This window comes from Meles meles, chromosome 1, assembly GCF_922984935.1.
Source record: "Meles meles chromosome 1, mMelMel3.1 paternal haplotype, whole genome shotgun sequence".
NCBI lineage: Eukaryota > Metazoa > Chordata > Mammalia > Carnivora > Mustelidae > Meles > Meles meles.
The window spans coordinates 39,463,047-39,485,264 of NC_060066.1; the positions used below are offsets into that span (position 1 = coordinate 39,463,047).

At 44.2% G+C, this 22,218-nt stretch overlaps 1 protein-coding gene across 2 annotated transcripts in view; it reads right to left on the reverse strand.

Moving 5' to 3' along the window:
• Window positions 1–17,651, reverse strand: part of LAPTM4B (lysosomal protein transmembrane 4 beta) — an 81,171-nt gene extending 63,520 nt beyond the window's left edge. The window contains exon 1 of one of the 2 annotated variants that reach the window (XM_046011804.1): window positions 17,336–17,651. In XM_046011804.1, coding sequence (XP_045867760.1) covers window positions 17,336–17,434 — 99 coding nt within the window. In that variant the 5' untranslated portion in view covers window positions 17,435–17,651. The remainder of the gene's footprint in view (window positions 1–17,335) is intronic. The other variant, XM_046011789.1, reaches the window with a different exon arrangement.
• Window positions 17,652–22,218: the final 4,567 nt, after the last annotated feature.

A 22,218-nucleotide genomic window follows, 5' to 3' on the forward strand; every position in this document is an offset into this window, starting at 1 on the left:
TTTAAAGGGTTTTGTGATACTTTTTCATAACAATTTATGATTATTTATTTTTAGTATTATTAACTCCAATTTGGGGAGGAAAGCCGAACTACTGAGAACCAACCAGTACCGCTTTGTAGACTGGAAATTAAAGAAAACCTCCTGCAGGCAATACTGGCTGCCCATTGGGCAACAGGATCTTAAAAATTAGGCCGCCCTTCGGGGGCACATCAGACTAGTAGATGTCCCCCAAATCTGCTCCCCCTTCTTTCACAGTCATAGGCTTATCCGGATACATAAATGCCCAGCGGCATATAACATCTCCCAGCCTAGTTAGGTCACAGGTCTTACTCTGGATGACTGGTATGTAAGTGAAAGCAAAGTGTGCCATTTCCATTTCACATCCTTAAAAAAAAAACCAAGCTGCTTGTCCTCCAGGTGTCCTCTGTCCCTTCCAGCAGGTCAGAGAACACAGCACTGATGAGCTCTTTCCAGCCACGCAGACAAGGCTAACGGACGTAGCCTCCTCAGAACCAGAGAAGGAATCCCCGCACTTGGGACAGCACAGCTGCCCCAGCAGAAGAGCTCTCTGAGTGACCTGGAAAGCCTACCAACCCTGGAACGTTGCGGGAGAGAAACTTTTCATCTTGCTTAAGTACTGCATTTGACATCTCTCTGTTACAAAATTTTAGCTACACCAGAACAAATGCAGAGGTTAAAATTAATGTAACACAAAAGAGAAAAAGAACAGACATCAGAAAGCCCAATGATACCTTAAAAGGGAAGAAGAAAAACAAACAAACAAAACTCCTAGACTAGGAGAGCTAGATCAAGACTGGGGTTATTCAAACTGAGGTCTCAACAGAGGACTATCAAGAACCAAACCCTTCGGGGCGCCTGGGTGGCTCAGTGGGTTAAAGCCTCTGCCTTTGGCTCGGGTCGTGATCCCGGAGTCCTGGGATCAAGCCCCCCGTCGGGCTCTCTGCTCGGCCAGGAGCCTGCTTCTTCCTCTCTCTGCCTGCCTCTCTGTCGGTCAAATAAATTAAAAAAATAAAACCTTAAAAACAAAAAAAGAAGCAAACCCTTCTCTTTAAGCCCGGTCAGAACACATACTGACTCAGATTGGTGACTTGGATCTTTTTAGCCCTGAATATTACCTCTTCTATGAAGTTGGACTCACCAGGTTGTCCTCATAAAAAGTTATTAACTACTCAAATAATTTAATAGTAATTTAGTGCCATGTAATTTAGCAGCTCAAGCTTAGTAAGAGTTAAATCTTATTTTTACTAATAAAAAATTAATTGTGTTTCTTTTAAGCATCTTTTGGTGCTCACATTTTCCCGAGAAATAATTTTCCCTTGGAAGCTGCAACTGCAAACAGGCGACTCTAAACCTTTAGTAGGTTGTTAAAAGCAACTAAAGAAGTGTGATCTTCGCTTAATTTTTCTTTTTCTTCGAGTAAAAATAGCTTAACCAGTTTATAGCTTTTCAAGAACTCTTCTTAAGGCTCCAGAAGCTCTAGTAAGAGCCAAGGCAGCTGGGAGAGAAATAAAAAGTAGTAAATTGGGGCGCCTGGGTGGCTCAGTGGATTGGGCCGCTGCCTTCAGCTCAGGTCATGGTCTCAGGGTCCTGGGATCTGGCCCCGCGTCGGGCTCTCTGCTCTGCGGGGAGCCTGCTTCCTCCTCTCTCTCTGCCTGCCTCTCTGCCTGCTTGTGACCTCTCTCTCTGTCAAATAAATAAAAAATCTTAAAAAAAAAAAAGTAGTAAATTATGCTGCTAGGGCTCACATATTATTTCTAATAGCATCCTTTTTTTTTTTTAATTTTTTAAAAGACTTTATTTACTTATTTGACAGACAGAGATCACAAGTAGGCAGAGAGGCAAGCAGGCAGAGGAAGCAGGCTCCCTGCTGAGCAAAGAGCCCCATGCGTGCTTGATCCCAGGACCCTGGGATCATGACCTGAGCCAAAGGCAGAGGCTTTAACCCAGTGAGCCACCCAGGCACCCCCCCTTTTTTAAAAGATTTTATTTATTTTTTTGACACACAGAGAGACAGCACAAGTAGGCAGAGAAGCAGGCAGAGGGAGAGGGAGAAACAGACTCTCCACTGAGCAGGGAGCCCAATGCCAGGCTTGACCTCAGGACCCTGGGATCATGCCTTGATCCCAAAGGCAGACAGATACTTCCTAACAACTGAGCCACCCAGACACCCCACTACTAGCATCCTTTTATGGACAATAATGTATCTGCCCCAAAGGGGACAGGGTGAGAAGAGAAAAATGTGGTCTCTTCCTTTATGACAAAGATTCAAAGTAAGTTAACAAAATAGGTATGTTGTACATTTAGTTAAAACATAATACACAGCACAGTGCAAAAACTCATGTTAACCACTTTAATACTTAATTAGATATACTTAGAGTGGGTCCCAGAGAAGTTGGTATTAATGACAGGTTTGATGGCAATCTTTATTTTATGGCCAACGTATCTTTAAAACATCCTGCAGAACATCTATCATAATGTACAACAAAAGCTGAAAAACATTAGATTCTCACTGGATACAGAGAACAAACTGGTAGTTACCACAGGGAAGGTGGGTGGGAGAATGGGCAAAATAGGTAAAGGGCATTATCTTGCTGAATATTGGGAAATGTACAGAATTTTTGAACTATACTGTGCACCTGAAACTAATATAACACTGTATGTTAATTGTATTTCAATTTAAAAAATAAATAACTCAGTAAGTATCACTGAAATCTTCCCCAGCCAATATTTTATACAGCTACCCTTGATCCTTTGTATTAGGTGGTGGCAGAGGGTACTTATGCTTTGTAAAAAGGGCGCTGGACATCTCTCAAAAATTCAGTATACCTCACTACCCAAATCTATTTGATTCCTGAATTCAGATGGCAAAAGTCTAGATGTCAAGTCTAGATATATCATTCACTAACTGATAAAAATCCCCAGCCGTATTACCCACAGCCTTAGCCAATGAGAGACTGACGGTGGAAAGAACTGGTATTTTCTATTCATTGTGTATGAAGGACTCTAACACATCCTTTCTAGTTTTTCAGCCACCTTAACAACAGCCTACTGTTTTAACATCCCTTAAAAACCGAGTATTAAAAGCAGCAAGAGGGGCACGTGGGTGGGTCAGTGGGTTAAGGGTCCGCCTTCCGCTCAGGTCGTCGTGGTCTCATGGTCCTGGGATGGAGCCCCACATAGGCCTCTCTGCTCAGCGGGGAGCCTGCTTCCCCTTTCTCTCTGCCTGCCTCTCTGCCTACTTGTGATCTCTTTCTGCCAAATAAATAAATAAAATATTAAAAAATAAATAAATAGAAGTAGAAAGAGAAAAACAAGTTGTTACATTCAAAGGAACCCCCCACAAGACTATGAGCAGATTTTTCAGCAGAAACTTTGCAGGCTAAAAGAGAGAGGCATGATGGGGCGCCTGGGTGGCTCAGTGGGTTGAAGCCTCTGCCTTCGGCTCGGGTCATGATCCCAGGGTACTGGGATCGAGCCCCACATCGGGCTCTCTGCCCTGCGGGGAGCCTGCTTCCCCCTCTCTCTCTGCCTGCCTCTCTGCCTAGTTTTGATTTCTGTCTGTTAAATAAATAAAATATTAAGAAAAAAAAAAAAAGAGAGAGAGGCATGATATATTCAAAGTGCTGAAAGAAAAACAACTTCCAACAAAGAATGCTCTATGCAGTGAAGGAAGTATAGTGTTTTCCAGGTGAGCAAACACTAACCAGCCTCCCAAGAAAGGTTGAAGAAAAAAGAACAGGTACTACTTAGAAACAAGAAAACGTAAGAAATGATAAATCTCACTGGGAAGGTAAATACCTAGTAAATGTGGCGGATTAATCATTATGAAGGTTAAAAGACAAAAGTTGGGGTGCCTGTATGACTCAGGCAGTTAAGAGGCCAACTCTTGGTTGTGGCTCAGGTTATGATCCTACCTGGGTGTGGGATCAAGCCCTGCACTGGGCTCCATGCTCAGCTGGGAGTCTGAAGATTCTCTCCCTCTGCCCCTCCTCCCACTTGCATGTGTGTGCATGCACATGCTCCCTCTCCCCAAAATAAACAAATATTTAAAAAAATAAATAAAAGACAAAAGTAGTAAAAATACCTTTATTTACAATAATTTGTTGAGGAATATATGTGTAAAATGGGACTTCAAAAAGCAGAAAAAAGCTGAAGTTATCAACTTAAAATAGACATTTATGTATAAAAGTGGTTATATGTATGATTCATGGTAACCACAAAAAAATCAATAGTGAATACACAAAAGTAAAGGGAAAGGAACAGAAGTATACTGCTAAAGAAAGTAAGAGAAGAAAAAACAAAGAGAACCTACAAAAACAGCCAGTGAACAATTAAGAAAATGGCAATAAATACATGCCTATCAATAATTATTTTAGGGGCGCCTGGGTGGCTCAGTTGGTTAAAGCCTCTGCCTTTCGCTCAGGTCATGATCCCAGGGTCCTGGGATCGAGCCCCGCATCGGGCTCTCTGCTTGGCAGGGAGCCTGCTTCCTCCTCTCTCTCTCTGACTGCCTCGCTCCCTACTTGTGATCTCTATCTGCCAAATATATAAATAAAATCTTTAAAAAAAAAAAAATTATTTTATATGCAAGTAGACTAAATTCTCCAATCAAAAGACCAAGTGGCTGAATGAATTAAAAAATGAGCCCCAGGGCCGCCTGGGTGGCTCAGTGGGTTAGGGCCTCTGCCTTCGGCTCGGGTCATGGTCCCAGGGTCCTGGGATCGAGCCCCACATCGGGCTCTCTGCTTGGCAGGGAGCCTGCTTCCTCCTCTCTCTCTCTCTATGCCTGCCTCTCTCCCTACTTGTGATCTCTGTCAAATAAATAAATAAAATCTTAAAAAAAAAAAATAAGCCCCATCTATATGCTGCCTATTAGAAACCCACTTTGGAGGTAAAGACACACAAAGACTGAATGTAAAATGATGGGAAGATATTCTATACAAATGAAAGCCAAAAGAAAGCTGGAGCAGCTAGACTTACATCAGATAAAATAGACTTTAAAACAACGGCTACAGGGCGCCTGGGTGGCTCAGTGGGTTAACCCTCTGCCTTGAGCTCAGGTCATGATCTCAGGGTCCTGGGATGGAGTCCTGCATCGGGCTCTCTGCTGAGCAGGGAGCCTGCTTCCTCCTCTCTCTCTCTCTCTCTCTCACTCTCTGCCTGCCTCTCTGCCTACTTGTGATCTCTGTCTGTCAAATAAATAAATAAAAAATCTTTAAAAAAAAAATCTTAAAAAAAAAAAAAAAAACGGTTACAAAAAGAGACAAAGACGACAATTATATAATAATAAGGGAGTAATCCAACAACAAAATATAACCTTTGTAAATATTTATGACACAACCTAGGAGTACCTAATACATAAAGCAAATATTAACAGGTCTGAAGAGAAAAACAGACACCAATACAAGTGGGTGTATCCTACTTACATCAAAGAATAGATCATCTAGATAGAAAATCAACAGGAAACACTGGCCTTAATAACATATTAAACCAGATGGACTACAGATATACACAGACTATTCCATCCAAAGCAACAAAAAACACGTTCTTCTCAAATGCCCATGGAACATTTTCCAGGACAGAGTATACTTAGGCCACAAAATAATTTTTTTTTTTTAAAAACGATTTTATTTATTTGACAGAGAGAGATCACAAGTAGGCAAAGAGGCAGGCAGAGAGAGTGAGAGGGAAGCAGGCTCCCTGCCGAGCAGAGAGCCTGATGCGGGACTCTATCCCAGCACCCTGAGATCATGACCTGAGCCGAAGGCAGCGGCCTAAACCACTGAGCCACCCAGGCACCCCCCACAAAATAAATCTTAACAAATTTAAAATAACTAACATCATATTGAGTATCTTTTCTGACTACAGGGGTATGAAACTAGAAATTAATTACATGAAAAAACCCTGAAAAAGTTATAAATATGTGGAGATTAAACAACATGCTACTGACCAACCAAGGAGTCGAAGAAGAAATCAACAGAAATAAAATTTTAAAAATCTTAAAATGAATAAAAATGGACTATAACATACCAAAATTTGTGAGATGTAGCAAAAGCACCTTTTTTTAAAAAAAAGATTTTATTTATTTATTTGACAGAGATCACAAGTAGGCAGAGAGGCAGGCAGAGAGAGAGGGGGAAGCAGGCTCCCTGCTGAGGAGAGAACCCGATGTGGGGCTTAACCCACTGAGCCACCCAGGCGCCCCGCAAAAGCACTTCTAAGAGGAAAGTTCACAGTGGTAAACATCTACATCAAGAAATAAGAAAAGTCTCGGGGCGCCTGGGTGGCTCAGTGGGTTAAAGCCTCTGCCTTCGGCTCAGGTCATGATCCCAGGGTCCTGGGATCGAGCCCCACATGGGGATCTCTGCTCCGCAGGGAGCCTGCTTCCTCCTCTCTCTCTCTGCCTGCCTCTCCGCCTACTTGTAATTTCTGTCTTTCAAATAAATAAATAAAATCTAAAAAAAAAAAAAAAAGAAATAAGAAAAGTCTCAATAAACTAACTTCACACTGCAAGGAACTACTAACTACAAAGTTAGTAGAAGGAAGAAAATAACAAATACTGGAGCAGAAATAAATGAAATAGAGATGAAAAAGACAATAAAGAAGACCAATGAAACTAAGAGCTGGTTCTTTGAAAAGAAAACAAACTTGACAAGACTTCAGCTAGACTCACCAGAGGAAAAAGAAACTCAAATAAAATCAGAAATGAAAGAGGAAATGTGGCGCACCTGGGTGGCTCAGTGGGTTAAAGCCTCTGCCTTTCGCTCAGGTCATGATCCCAGGGTCATGGGATCGAGCCCCGCATCGGGCTCTCTGCTTGGCGGGGAGCCTGCTTCCTCCCCTCTCTCTCTCTGCCTGCCTCTCTCCCTACTTGGATCTCTTCCTGTCAAATAAATAAATAAAATCTTTAAAAAGAAAAAGAAAGAAAGAGGAAATGTTACAACTGATGCCACAGAAATACAAAAAGGATCATAAGAGACTGCTATGAACAATTAGATGCCAAAAACTAGACAACCTACAGAAAATGGATAAATTCCTAGAAGCCTACAACCTAACATGACTCAATCATGATGAAACAAACAATGTGAACAGGCTGACTGCTGGTAAGGAGACTGAATTCATAGTCAAAAACCTCCCAACAAAGAAAGGCCCAAACCAGATGGTTTCACTGATGAATTCCACCCAACATTCAAAGAATTAATACCAATTCTTCTTAAACTCTTCCAAAAAAATAGAAGAGGCAGAAACTCCTCCAAACTCAGTTTTATGAGGTTCAGTACTGACCTCATAAAAAAAAAACCACACAAGGATGCTACAAGAAAAGCAAATTACAGACCACTATTTCTGATGAACATAGATGTAAAAATCCTCAAGAAAATATTAGCAAACCAAATTCAACAATACATTAAAAGAATCATATATCATAATCAAGGAGGACTTTTTCCCTCAGGGATGCAAGGATGGTTCAACCTCCACAAATCAATGTACTGTATCACATTAACAGAATGAAAGCTAAAAATCATGTGATCATTTCAGTATGTGCAGATAAAGTTCACTGACAAAATTCAACATACATTTATGACGAAAACTCTAAACAGAGTGGTTGGTTATAGAGGCAACATACCTCAACATAAAAATGGCCCCATAATTATAAGCCCACAGCTAACACTCAACAGTGAAAAGCTAAAAGCATTTCCTCTAAGATCAGGAACAAAACAAGGATATCCCGCTCTCACCACTTTTATTTAACATAGTATTGGAAGTCCTAAGTACAATAAACAGGCAAGAGAAAGAAATAAAAGGCATCCAAATTGGAAAGAAAAAAATAAAACCGTCACTATCTGCAGATGACATATTATACAGAAAGCCCTAAAGACTCCATCAAAGGGGCGCCTGGGTGGCTCAGCGGGTTAAAGCCTCTGCCTTCAGCTCAGGTCATGATCCCGGGGTGCTGGGATCGAGCCCCGCATCGGGCTCTCTGCTTAGCTGGGAGCCTGCTTCCTCCTCTCTCTCTGCCTGCCTCTCTGCCTACTTGTAATCTCTATCTGTCAAATAAATAAATCTTTAAAAAAAAAAAAAAAAAGACTCCATCAAAAAACTGTTAGAATAAATGAATTCATTGAAGTTGGAGGATATAAAAATCAATGTTCAAAAAACATGTTGCATTTTTATTCACTGATAATAAAACCATTGGAAACAAAAAACAATCACATTTACAATTATGTCAAACAGAATAAAACATCTAGGAATAAACTCAATCAAGGAGGTAAAAAGACTTGTGAACTGAAAACTATGAAGACATAAATAAATGGAAAGATTCAATATAATCCATCAAAATCCCAATGGTATCTTTCAAAGAAATAGAACACATAATCCTAAAATTTGTATGGAATCACAAAAAACCTCGAACAGTCAAAACAAACTTGAAAAAGAAGACCAAAGCTGAAGGCACCACACTCCCTGATTTCATACTGTATTATAAAGCTATAATAATCAACAGTATGCTATTGTCATAAAAACAGACACACAGATCATGGAAGATAACAAAAACCCATGTATATATGGTTAACTAATTTTAAAAATGGAGCCAAAAATATAGAGTAAGAACAGAACAGTTTCTTCAATGAATGGTGTTCAGAAAAGAGCCAAATGCAGAAGAATGAAACTTGGCCACTATCTTACATCACACACAAACATTAACTCAAAATGGGGGCACCTGGGTGGCTCAGTGGTTAAGCTCCCAACTCTTGCTTTCAGCTCAGGCCACGATCTCTGTGCCATGCCAGGCTCCACGCTCAGTGGGGATTCTGCTTGGGATTCTCTCTCTCCCTCCCCCCCCTCCAACCCCCTTCATTCTCTCCCTTTCATCTCAAATAAATAAATAAATAAATTTTTAAAAAAAATTAACTCAAAATGCATTAAAAACTTGAATGTAAGACCTAAAACCTTAAAACTCCTAGAAGGAAATACAGGTGATAAATTCCCTGACATAGGTCTTAGTGATGATTTTTTAATCTCACACCAAAAGCAAAAGCAACAAAAACAAGTGGGACTATAAAAAGCTTCTGCACAGTGAAGAAAACCAACAAATGAAAGACAGCCTACTGACTGGGAGAAAGTACTTGTAAATCATGTATCTAATAAGCCACTACTTTCCAACATATATAAAAAACCCCTGTACGTCGATAGCAAAATTTAAAAATGGGCAGAGGATCTGAATAGACATTTTCCCACAGAAGACAGACAGCCAAGAGGTACATGAAAAGATGCTCAACATCACTCATCATCAGGGAACTACGAATCAAAATCAAGGAGATACCACCTCACATCTGTTCGGATGGCTAATATCAAAAAAGAAAAAAGAGGTTAACAGGCGTTGATGAATATGTGGGGAAAAGGAAACCCTTGCATACTGGTGGTGGGAATGTACATCGGTACAGCCACTATGGAAAGCAGCATGGAGTTTCCTCAAAACACTAAAAACAGAACAATGTGACCCAGCAATTCCACTTCTGGGTATTTAAGAAAACACAACACTAACTTGAAAAGGTATCTGTACCCCCCTGTTGATTGCAGCATTATTTACAATAGCCGAGATATGAAAACACCAAATGTCCATCAACAGACGAATGGATAGAATGGATAAAGAATTGTGACATTTTATACACAACAGAATATTACTCAGCATAAGACAAGAATGAAGTCTTGCCATTTGCAACGACATGGATGGACCTTAAGGACATCATCCTAAGTGAAGTAAGTCAGTCAGAGAAAGACAATGCCATCTCTGTCTCTCTTACTTGCAGACTCCAAAAAAAAAAACAAATAAAACGAGGTCAGAGAACAAATGGGGGTTACCAGAGGCAGGAGGTGGGAGGTCAGAGAAATGGGTAAAGGGAGTCAAAAGGTAAAGAGGAAAAAAATAAATACAGTGCATTACTGACCAAGAGAAAACAAAACAGTCTTACACTGGGGGAAACTGCTTTCATCCTATCATCCTTGCTCCTAATTCTGCAATGCCTTCCTGCTGCCTACAGAATAAAATCCGAAGTCTATGACCTAGTATTTCCGGCTTCTACACTCTAGTATAGTAGGGAAAACACTAGGCAATAAGGATTAGGTAAGTACTATGTATTTAGTCCATTTTTGTCCTGGACTTAAAGGTTAAGTCATAGAATCTGACAGCTAAAAGGAAACTATCGATCTTAAATGAGCATATGACCACCTACAATCCCCAACCTATTGCTTTAAGGTTTAAATAAGAATGGGAAAGCCCACTAAAAACTATCAATCATTCTACAAATACAAGCTGTTGGTTTTACTATCAAGTATTATCACCCAGACCAAAAAAAAAAAAAAAAAAAAAAATCAGTATTTATCGCACCAGAATTTCTCAGGATACAAAGAGAATCCATCAGCCTTGGGTACACTAGCACAGTGGGACTTTGAAAGTGAACCAGTTGGTTATTTGAAAGGTCAGGTCGTAAAGCTAATGACGCTAGCTACTCTGACCTCTCCTATCCTTTATAATCTGATACATGGCCAACTACCTTATGAATAGGGTACATATACAAAGAGGCATTCAGTATATATTTGCTCAAAGACTACGTGCCTAAAACACACTTAAGTGATGATGAAAAGGATGACATAGACAAAGGCATACTCATCCCACGTGCCAAGCTCAGATGCTTTCAATTACCTGTACACCTCTTTTAAAACATTCAAAGAAAATCCCGTAATAAAACAATGAAAGAAATTACAGAGGAAGAAGTTTTGCGTTGAGTATGTCAAGGGAAATTCAGGTCCCTGTGGTAAAACACATTCCGTAAAAAATGGGGGCTTTAGCCTAAGGATCAGGAAGCATTGTTCTATTCGTCCTCCTCCCAGTAACAATCTCAGATTCTCTGGGAAATGACTCATCCCTCTGCTTTGGAACTGCTGTTTTGAGCAAAATTAATCCCATCCCCAGTTTGCATCTCTCTCTAGTCAACAGTCTTTTTTTTTTTTTTAATATTTTATTTATTTATTTGACAGAGAGAGAGAACACAAGTAGGCAGAGTAGCAGGCAGAGAGAGGGGAGGAAGCAGGCTCCCGGCCGAGCAGAGAGCCCGATGCGGGGCTCGATTCCAGGACCCTGAGATCATGACCTGAGCTGAAGGCAGAGGCTTAACCCACTGAGCCACCCAGGTGCCCCCATCTAGTCAACAGATGAAGGGCAGGAGAATAACCCAGACCTAAATTCATCTGATATCCTCGTCACATATCCCTGGCCTGTTTGGTTCAGGGATGGACAGTAACTTAGGTTTGTCAAAATCACAATGAACCTCGGGGTTTTTGCAATGACTTGCTGAAGAGATAACCAGAAAAGGAAGGCGTGGGAGGGGGAAAGAGGTGTCAGAGACCACAGCACTGACCGTTTAAGCCAATTGAAGTTGGCTTACAACACGTAGGTCATGAAAGACGCGGACTTCCCTAGGACAGAGAGCCAAAGTTTTTAGGAGCAGGCCAACAAGTTCATAGTTGTGTCTGAGAAAAATACTTCTGGGAACTGCATCTATAATAGACTTTTTAAAAAAGGGTTGTTACTGGTAAGGCTAGAAACAGAAACACTATTGTAACAGCCAAGTGAGTGCTAATGGGAGCCTAAATGAGGTGAATATGGAAAAGAAAGGACAGAATAAGAAGGTAATCTGGAGGCAGAACAAAAACCGACAGGACAGCGAATCAAGGAAGCGATTATGGTGGCAGGAGAAACAAGTGCGCAGCTGAGGAGTCCAGACAGACAGCGGGAGAGAGACTAGTGTGTGGGGGAACTTGGGGAGGAAGTTAATGGATTCTGGTTTAGAACAGGAAGTTTTGTTTGTTTGTTTTTTTTTTTAATATTTTTTTTCCATTTTATTTATTTTTTCAGCGTAACAGTATTCATTCTTTTTGCACAACACCCAGTGCTCCATGCAAAACGTGCCCTCCCCATTACCCACCACCTAGAACAGGAAGTTTTGATGAAGAAAGAGTGGAAACCCCAGAAGACTATATAGCAATCAGCCCTCATCAAGTGCTCTTCCATTATGATCCCTCTGCAATCCACGACAGATCCATCTTCATTCCCTGAGAAGATGGATAATCATCTTGTCTCTCATTTACAGTTATTAAGGGTTATATAATCATTCTACTTCTTTTTAGGGTAAGCAATTAACCTGCCTTTTAAAATAAACAAAAACAAAACTCTAACACAAAAATCAGAGGTGGATCACAGATGGAAATAGAAAAGCTAATAAAGCCATAAAGCTTTAGAAAAAATATACGAGAGTATCTTCACAATCTGGAGGTAGGCAAAGATTTCTGGGTTTATCTTTTGGGTTTCTTTTTTTTCCTTCTTTTTTTCTTCTTTTCCTGTATTAGAAAAGTACTAACCAGAAAGAAAAAAAATTGACAAACTGAGCTTAAAATTAAAAACTTCTGGGGTGCCTGGGTGGCTCAGGGGGTGAAGCCTCTGCTTTCAGCTCAGGTCATGATCTCAGGGTCCTGAGATGGGAGCCCCGCATCGGGCTCTCTGCTCAGCGGGGAGCCTGCTTCCCTGCCTGCCCCACCCCCACCTACTTGTGATCTCTGTCAAATAAAAAATAAATAAATAAAATCTTTTTAAATTAAGAACTTCTGTTCCCTAGGGCACCTGGGTAGCTCGGTTGGTTAAGTGCCTGCCTTTGGTTCAATTCATGATCTCAGTGTCCTCGGATCGGGCCCCAGCTGGGCTCCCTGCTTAGCGGGGAGTCTGCTTCTCCCTCTCTGACTGCCCTCCTTCCCCCCACCGACCAGCACTTGCGCACCTGTGTGTGCGCGCGCGCGCGCTCTCTCTCTCGTTCTGTCTCAAAACAACAACCAACTTTTCATCAAAATATACCATTAAGAAAGAGGGTAGACAACCTCGCGAGAAATGCGAGAATGCGAGTAAACATTCACAAAATGAATCTTTAACAAAGGACCAGAATCTAAAATATATGAAGAAATCTTACAAATCATTAAGGGGAAAGAAGATAAAACCCAATTTTAAAATGGGCAATAAATAACACTTCACGAAGGAAGATGTATGACTGACCCATAAGCAAAGATACACTGCCCCACCATCATTAGTCCTAAAGGAAATGTAAACTAAAGCTACCAAGAGCTACAACTTCATACCCACCAAAATGGCTACAATTAAAATGACTGACACACCGAATGCTGACAAGGATGTGGTACAACTGGAACCTTACACGTTGCGGGCTGGACTGTAAAACAGCAGAACCACTTTGGAAAATTGCTTGGCAGTTTCTTATAAAGCTCAACGTACTTCTACCCAATAACCAGCAACTCCACTGCTAGGTATGTCCACAAAATGTCTTGTGCAGAGGGGGGCCTGGTGGCTCAGTCGTTAAGCAGCTGCCTGCAGAGAGGGTCATGATCCCTGGGTCTAGGGATGGACCTTTGCAGGCTGAGGTCATGATCTCTGGGTCCTGGGATGGAGCCTTGCATTGAGCTTCCTGCTCAGCAGGAGCCTGCTTCTCTCTCTCCCCCCTGCCCCCCCCACCTCGCCCCACCAACCCCCACCCCGTTTTCTCCCACTCTCTAATAGTAAAATCTTTTCTTAAAAAAAAAAAGGCTTGTGCAATAATGTTCAGAGCAGCTTTATCCATAATAGCCCCAAACTGGAAATAACCCAAATGTCCATCATCTGGCAAATGGACAAATAAATTGTGATTTAGTCATACAATAAAGTAATACTCAGCAATATAAAGCATCAAGCTATTGATATACTCCAATTAACATGACTGAATTTAAAGGACAATAACGCTAAGTGAAATAAATCAGATACAAAACACAAAGTGTAATTCCACTCATAGGAATAGTAAACTATCGTTTAGGGTGAGGGTAAAGGGGTAGCAGGGATTAACTGGAAGGAAACACAGGGGAACTTTCTGAGGTTTTGGAAATGTTTTCTAGGCGTGAGGGATACACAAAGTGCATGCATTTGTCAGCATTTGTACACTTCTGTGGATTCCACCATATGTAAATTAAGCCTCATTAAAAGGAAAAAATAAAAAACTGATCTCCACTATAAGCACCTGAAATCAATATGTTTTATTACTGGACTGAAGGAAATTTTTGTTATTCTAAGGCAAAAGCAAAACACACCCTGAACTTTTAATTAAAAGGTAACAAGTGGAAACGGGCTGACTAAAACATCACAGGGACCACAAACCCACCATGGGCCTGTATGCAAATCACTTATGCTCTCTGGGCCTCTATTTTTTTTAATTACGTTATTTCCTCGCCCATAAAACAGGTTAGAAAATGTATCTCACCAGGAATATGTAAAAACTGAGCGTATGCAAAGCGTCTGGTGTAGTACGTGACAGACAGGGCCTTAGTAAATGGTAGTGGGGTAGGAAACAGCAATCAGCAAATGCATGACAAAGATCCACTTTACCTTTCTGGTGTAATAGGCCAATAATTGTTTTTTAAGATTTTATTTATTTGACAGAGAGAGAGAGAGAGAGAGAGAGATCTCAAGTAGGCAGAGAGGCAGACAGAGAGGAGGGAGCAGGCTCCCTGTTGAGCAGAGAGCCCGATACGGGGCTTGATCCCAGGACCCTGGGATCATGACCTGAGCCAAAGGCAGAGGCTTTAACCCACTGAGCCACCCAGGCACCCCTAGGCAATAATTTTTTTATGAAGATTTTTAGTTATTTATTTGACAGAGATCACAAGTAGGCAGAGAGAGAGGAGGGGAAGCAGGCTCCCTGATGAGCAGAGAGCCCGATGCGGGCTCGATCCCAGCAGAAGGCAGAGGCTTTAACCCACCGAGCCACCCAGGCGCCCCTGTAATAGGCAATAATTAATTTAAAGAGTTTTATTTGAGTATCTTTCCACAGCCCTATCCTTTTTTTCATGAAAACTCTCCCCACCTGATAACTGACCCTATGCCATCCAGCTGGCTGGTGGAGTGAGAGGAAGAAGAGGTGCCTTGCTCTCAGTGACCCTGCTCCTTCATCTTAGAAATGTTCAAGTGATGGGGCACCGGGGTGGCTCAGTCACTAGGCGTCTGCCATCGGCTGGGTCATGATCCCAGGACGCTGGGATCGAGCCCTCTCCAGCTCCCCGTGCTTGTATTCATCTTTCGCTATCTCTTTCTGTCATAAACAAACAAAATAAAAGCTTAAAAAAAATGTTCATGTGAAACCAAGTTTTGGATAACCAAATTATAGGTAAAGGTATGAGTGAAACTCGCAAGTCTAAGTTGTTTTACAAAATGCAAAAGACTTCTTAGGAAGAGGGGCGCCTGGGTGGCTCAGTGGATTAAGCCGCTGCCTTCGGCTCAGGTCATGATCTCAGGGTCCTGGGATCGAGCCCCGCATCGGGCTCTCTGCTCCGTGGGGAGCCTGCTTCCTCCTCTCTCTCTGCCTGCCTCTCTGCCTACTTGTGATCTCTCTCTGTCAAATAAATAAATAAAATCTTTAAAAAAAAAAAAAGACTTCTTAGGAAGAGTACTGGTACTGAAGCCAGGTTTCCCATTTACTAGGTTTACCGAAAGATAGCATCCTTACATCTGGTAGAATCCTTTCTAATTCTTTCAAAAGGCCACGCTGTTTCCAAATACTACAACACACACAGCAGTAACTACTTTCCACAAAGACCATGTTCAAACAGTAGACAAAGCATGCAGAATGCTCTCCTTTTCTCACACCAATGCTGTCTGGTTGGATTTCAGCCAACAACAGGGCTCAAGCAGATTTATCTTTCCTGTAGATCGTGTAAGTACATTTGCCTAATGCAGTGCCCTAGATTTTACAAATTACATTTGCTGGTGTACTTGCAAGTCTGCAGTTTTGAACATTTTCAAGGAGGACACAGACATTTGTATAGAACAGTCCATCTTGACCATCAGTAAGAGCCCTATTATGAGGCCACCTACCATCCTTTTGCTGTAATTTAAAATGTCTGTAAAGCATTCTTGGCTCCTAGAGAAGTCCGCGCTGAGCCAAGATGCTGATGTTCTATCTGCATTCAGACTGCACAGAAAGAATCCACACATACCAAAGATCTGTTTGAAAGCTTTTAAGGCCAAAAAATGTCTATTGTGTGGCCTGTGATAGGCACTGACTAAAGGAAACTTGAAACTATAAATAGCGCAGAGAACACCATAAGCCTGGGGGGAAACGTTTGGCTTAATAGGGCACAACGACACAATTCGACATGATGTTCACATTACATCGAAAAAGTGACTATGAACCAACAACAAAAAACTCTTATGATTAAGAATTTATTCTTACTAGAAAGTTCAATATGCCGTCTTAGTACCATGATTTCCTCAGGATGCAGTGGTATTCACTGCACAGTGGCTCGGGTCTAACTCTCCATCCTGATGTCACAAAACGCGAAATGCAACGGAATCCGACTCGGTGCATGCGGTCCAGGGATGCCAACAATCAACCTGGAGCAGGCACAGAGCCAGAAAGCTCCATCAGGTTTCCTCACTGCCCCTAAGACTCACTGCTCCCCAAACAAACAAGTCCTTAAAAGCTCCCACCTAAAAAAAGAAAAAAAGAAAAAAATCAGATCTGCTAGCTGTGTGCGGTAAGAAAGGTACAGGGATCACCTGTCAACGGGCAGGAAAGTAAGTGGGTGTAAAATGGCTTCCCGGGACAGACTGAAACGCAGTAAACCGCAAGCAAATCCCTTCCTAGAGTAACGGCTTTCCATCAGACGTGGAGGGGCTCGGGCACCGAGCGAGCCAAGAACCCCCCAACCGTCTCTCCTCGGGACCCGAACGCGCGAGGGAGACTGGTCCGCAAACCCGACGCCAGACAGGTGCGGGCAGGGAGAATGGGCACGTCCGGCTGCCAGCCCGACCGCAGTGGGGGGCGCGACGCGCTCAGTCACCCCACGACCCTGCCGGTCGCGGCCCACCGTGTGCGGATAAGAAAAGAAGGGCTGGGAAACACGTGGTCGGCGGATTCGCCGAGGGCTCGGGGGCCGCAGAGGCACTTCTCCCGGAAGCGACGGGCTCGGCCGCGGCCACACGGCCCCCGACTCCGGGCCCCAGACCCGACCCCCACCACCGGCTGGCCGAGCCGGGGATCGCGGACAGGCTCGCGCTGGGAATTAAGTTTCTAATAATACAACTTCAGGCGGATTAGCGCCGGCGTCGCCCAACACCGAAGCCGCACTTGGGGGTGGGGAGGGTGTGCTCGGCGCGCGGGCCGGGGGCCGGGGGCCGGGGTGGGGGAGAGTCTCCCCGGCAGGTGCGCCCCCCGCGCGTCGTCGCCGCGCTCACCAGGTACCAGACGCCGAGCAGGATGGTGCCGGTGCGGACATGGCAGCACAGGCAGCAGCTGTTGGAGTAGAACCGCGTCCAGGGCGCGACCATCTTCATCGCTCCGGCTGCGGGCGCCTTGGCGCGAGCGCGCGCCCAAGTTTGCAGGAGCGTCGACCGCGTCGCTCCGGGCTTCCTGCGCGGCCGCTGCCGGCTCCCCCGTCGCCGCCGCTGCCGCCGCTCCTGCCGCGGGTTCCGCTCGCCAGGGACCCGCGCCTCAGCCGAGAGCTCCGAGCGCCTGCTGCGGCGGGACCCTGCGCTCGGAAGGCGGCGGGAGGAGGAGGAGCGGGAGGGGGGCGGGCCACGTGACCCGCGCCCGGTCCAGTGATGTCACTGTGGGCTCCAGCCAGCTGCGGGCGCCGCCGGCCCGGGGCAGAGAAATCAATCATCCTGCACCACCACCACCCCCGTACCCTTCCCCCCCGCAGTCCCCCGCCAGTCCGGGAGCAGCCCCGCAGGGGAGTTCCGGGCCTCCCCTCTCTCCTGTGGTCATTTGTGTAACTCTGTCCCCCGTTTTGGATTCTTCTATAGTCTCGTCGGTTGTGGTTTCTCCCCTTTCACTTCAGTTTTGCAGATAATCTGTAGATGCAAATGCTATCATTGTTATCTTGCAAACTGCGAGAGAGAAAACTGCAGGGTGTGTGCTATTCCGGTCCACAGCAGTCCTTTGAACCCGCTGCTGGAGCCGGGAGCAATTTGTCTCCGCTTCCCAGCTCAATTACCGTGGTAGTAACCTTTTTCCCCAGAAAATAGGATGTGTGTCAAGGACATCCTCGCTGTGCTTCGGGCAGCATTTTTAATCATGACTGCAGCTCTAAAGAAACAACCATCAAGCCAATTACTGCCGCATGGGCTCTGAAGGCCACAACACCGACCGTGAGGGGGTACTGAGAGACAGGACTCCAGCTGGGGGTTATTTCCTCCCATTTGTTGTTTGTTCTCAAAGAACCCTCGTCCTGGATTAGCATGTAGTCACCGTTCAAGCCAAGCATCTCAGGAGTTAGCTTATTAGTGCATGTCAAAGTTTGGTTGCGGACTTGGAGCAAGAGAAAAACGGGTCAGATTTAAATTTCTTAAGGACGGGTTATATAGGAGGGAAGGAAAATGTGAGATGAGGTGATTTCCGTGCAGGACCAGTTAGTTTGATAAGACTGTAAAGCTGTCGCATTCTTAGTGTGTCCCCAAAGGGACTGGGGCGTCTTCACCAGTCAGATGTGGGCCCTTAATTGGAAGTAATAGGTAATATGCGGGAGATATCAGAAAGGAGGAAGAAGAAAGATCAGTTTTTGTTTTGTGACTACGAATATCTGTTTTCTCTCACACCTGAGATAATTTTCTCTCTGGGGTCTTCCATTTAATGTTCAGTTATACCCATAGGTACTTTTTTTTTTAATTAAGATTTTATTTATTTATTTGACAGATGATGAAGTTCTAGAACATAGGTGAGGTTCAGTGGGGTGAGGTCCGGAGCCGATGACCAAGAAAGAATTCTTGAGACATATTTGGTGCAAAATGGTGGTTTATTAAAGCTCGGGGACAAGACCCGTGGGCAGAAAGAGCTGCTGCCCCGCTATCCTGAGGAGTAGCTGGTTATATGCATAGGAGTTGGGTAGGTGAGGACAAAGGGGATTGTTAAAAAGGGCTGTCATGGTCAAGAAGACTGTCAGGATATTGGAGGCCTGGTTATTGTCAAGCCAAGACTGTTTTTCCCTCTGATGAGACACCAACAGGAAGACAATTGGGAGTTTCCTGGTGGAATGTCACATTCCTCCTATCAAACATCCCTGTCAGTGAGTTTTAGGTTTAGAAGAAATTTAACTTTATTTACATTTCCTTGTGCCCCAGTCTCCTTCAGTTTTTATGGAGGGGAGGGCGACGTCAGGGCTTGAGGAACTGAGTTATTTGTCTCTGGAAGTTGGGCTATTGATAAGATAGCTTCTTTGTTGTAAATCACTAGGACATTTGTAGACCGGGGGAGACTCCTGTCTTGCAGGATTGTGATCTCTGCAAGTTAACTATTTGTTTTTCTTTTAGGGCAGCCAGGAGTGCCTGAGGAATGTCACACATATTACCAAGGGGAGCCGGTGGTGCAAGGTGCCAGCTTTTGCTTTGTCCTCAGCCAGACTTCTGCTCCCTCATCACAGAGACAGATCACAAGTAGGCAGAGTCAGGCAGAGAGAGAGGGGGGAAGCAGGCTCCCTGCTGAGCAGAGAGCCCAACTCGGGGCTCGATCCCAGGACCCTGAGATCATGACCCCAGCTGAAGGCAGAGGCTTAACCCACTAAGCCACCCAGGCACACACACCCCCATAAGTACTTTTAAACTGCTGTGGGATAAGCAGGAGTGCTCTGAGCAGGATGGAAATAGAGAATCAGGCTGAGGAGTGATACTTTCCAAATTCAAACTACCAACATGTCCCTCTAATTACCTCCAGCTTTGCCCTCCCCACCAGGATTTCAGATTCATTACGCAAGTGATTCATTGATTAAAGGGAATTTTGGGGGCGCCTGGGTGGCTCAGTGGATTGAGCCGCTGCCTTCGGCTCAGGTCATGATCTCAGGGTCCTGGGATCGAGCCCCGCATCGGGCTCTCTGCTCTGCAGGGAGCCTGCTTCCTCCTCTCTCTCTGCCTGCCTCTCTGCCTACTTGTGATCTCTGTCTATCAAATAAATAAATAAATAATCTAAAAAAAAAAAAGGGAATTTTGTATTTCACAGAGCTTACTATTCAAGATGAATTCATAGACACTTGTTACAGGGCACTAGAAGAGAGGAGAGATGGAGAGTAGAAAAAAGCTGGCTGGAGAAAGGAGATCAGGAGAGAAACAGTCCATCTGCAAGCAAAGTTTATGAAATAAAACAATGTCAGTGTCTGTGATGAGGGAGCAGGAGGCTGGCTGAGGACAAAGCAAAAGCTGGCACCTTGCACCCCCTCTCCACCCGCTCCCCTCGGTAGTGTGTGTAACATTCCTCAGGCACCCCTGACCGCCATAAATGAGAAACAAATAGTTCCCCTTGGTTTACAAATGTCCTAGAGATCTACAAACAAAGAAGTTACCTTGTGCTATTGATAATTTCCAGAGGCAAATAACTCAGTTCCTCAAGCCCTAAGGTCACCCTCCCCTCCATACACAAAACTGAAGGAGGCTGAGATAGAAGGAAATGTAAATATAGTTAAATCTCTTCTGAACCTAAATCTCACTAACAAAGACGCTTGATAGCAGGATTGTGACATCCGAGCAGAAATCTCCCAACTATCTTGATATTAATGGCTTGCCAAAAGACAACATTGATCAAGCCGGAAGACCTCCGAGTATTCCTGAAGACCTCCGGGTATTCCTGAGGACCTCCGGGATACTCTCCGCTCGGTGTAGGCCCTCTTTAACATATGAAAACTCCGTTGAAACCTCCCTTCCCCCAACCACAGGGTACACAACCTGCCATCCCTCACAACCCTGGGCAGCAGCTCTTTCTGCCCACGGGTCCTGCCCCCGTGCTTTAATAAACCACCATTTTGCACCAAAGATGTTTCAAGAATTCTTTCTTGGTCATCGACTCCGAACCTCACCCCACCGAACCTCACCTAGGTTCTAGAACTTCATCATCTGGAGTTGTAGTTATTTGGATGCGAGAGGATTGGGGAGGATTGACAAAAACAAACAAAACCAGAAAAACAAAACCCCAGATGCTTTCCAAGGAAGTTAGTCACAGCCGTTCTCAAACAGGGACATATTTACTGGAGCACCGATCACGGCTGGACCGCTCTTTACACAGATCAGCTTGTTCTCATCTCTGGGTGCCTCAGCTTCTGGGGCCACACATGCTCTTCCTCTGCTAGAGCCTACCTCTCCCGCCATTCTCTGTCTCCGTGGTGCCTTTGTTACGGAGATGGGCCAACTGTAGGGTCTCCATTTTAGAAAGGCCCCATTTACTCGTGCTCTGTAAATTCACCTGGCGTGAGTAAATTCACCTTGCATCTGAGTAAACCAGAGAACTATGTTCTCACGCCAAGGGGGAAGTAAGGAAGTTCTTTTTTCTCTGCATTTCACCCTAGGTCCCCAAACACCTGATAACATCTAAAAAGATGCTGAATGCTGAACACAGTCCAGGACATTCACCTCAAACAAACCTCTGTGGACACTAGCATCGGTATCCCCCCACCTTTGGTGATTTACGGAATAACATCTGTCGTTTACCTAGCACTCGTCTTTCATCTGGCCCAACTCTGGGTTCCTAAAGGAACATGTACCCCTTTCCAATATAGACCCCTAACCCCAAGCGACCAGAAGGCTCACCTCTCTTTTTCCAAGTCTCCCGGACACTCTGTCTGCTGTACTCTATCACTTACACTATTCAGTAAAACTCTGCTCTCATTTTCTTCTGGCTCATTTCCATCCTTGGGAAAGTCAAGGACCCTCTCTGATCCTTGGACAGGGCCTGCCTGCATCCTTACCAAATTTTAAAGCCTTCTTACCTTTAGGACTTCAGACCTTTCAACTTCTTTGTCACCCAGGTCCCTTCCCTTGCCTTCTCCAAGTCCCCATTTTTCTCTCCCTGAATCCTCCCCTCGCCCCCTTCTTCCAAGTGCATTTTCCAGTGAATTGATGGAAACGTTTCCTTCCATCAGATAAAGGCACTCTCGTTCCTTTTCCAAATCTCTCCTTTTCTAGGACTAATTGTATTTCAGTCTATCTGCTGTGATCCAGTATACCAAGGCCAGTTTGAGTGGTGACTGGGTGCAGGAAATAAAGACGTAAAAGCTGCAAAGATGAGCACATTCTGCCCCCGCCCCCCGCTCCCAAAGCAGACTGTGTGGTCCGGTGCCCAAGTTTCCAGGGTGCTAGTT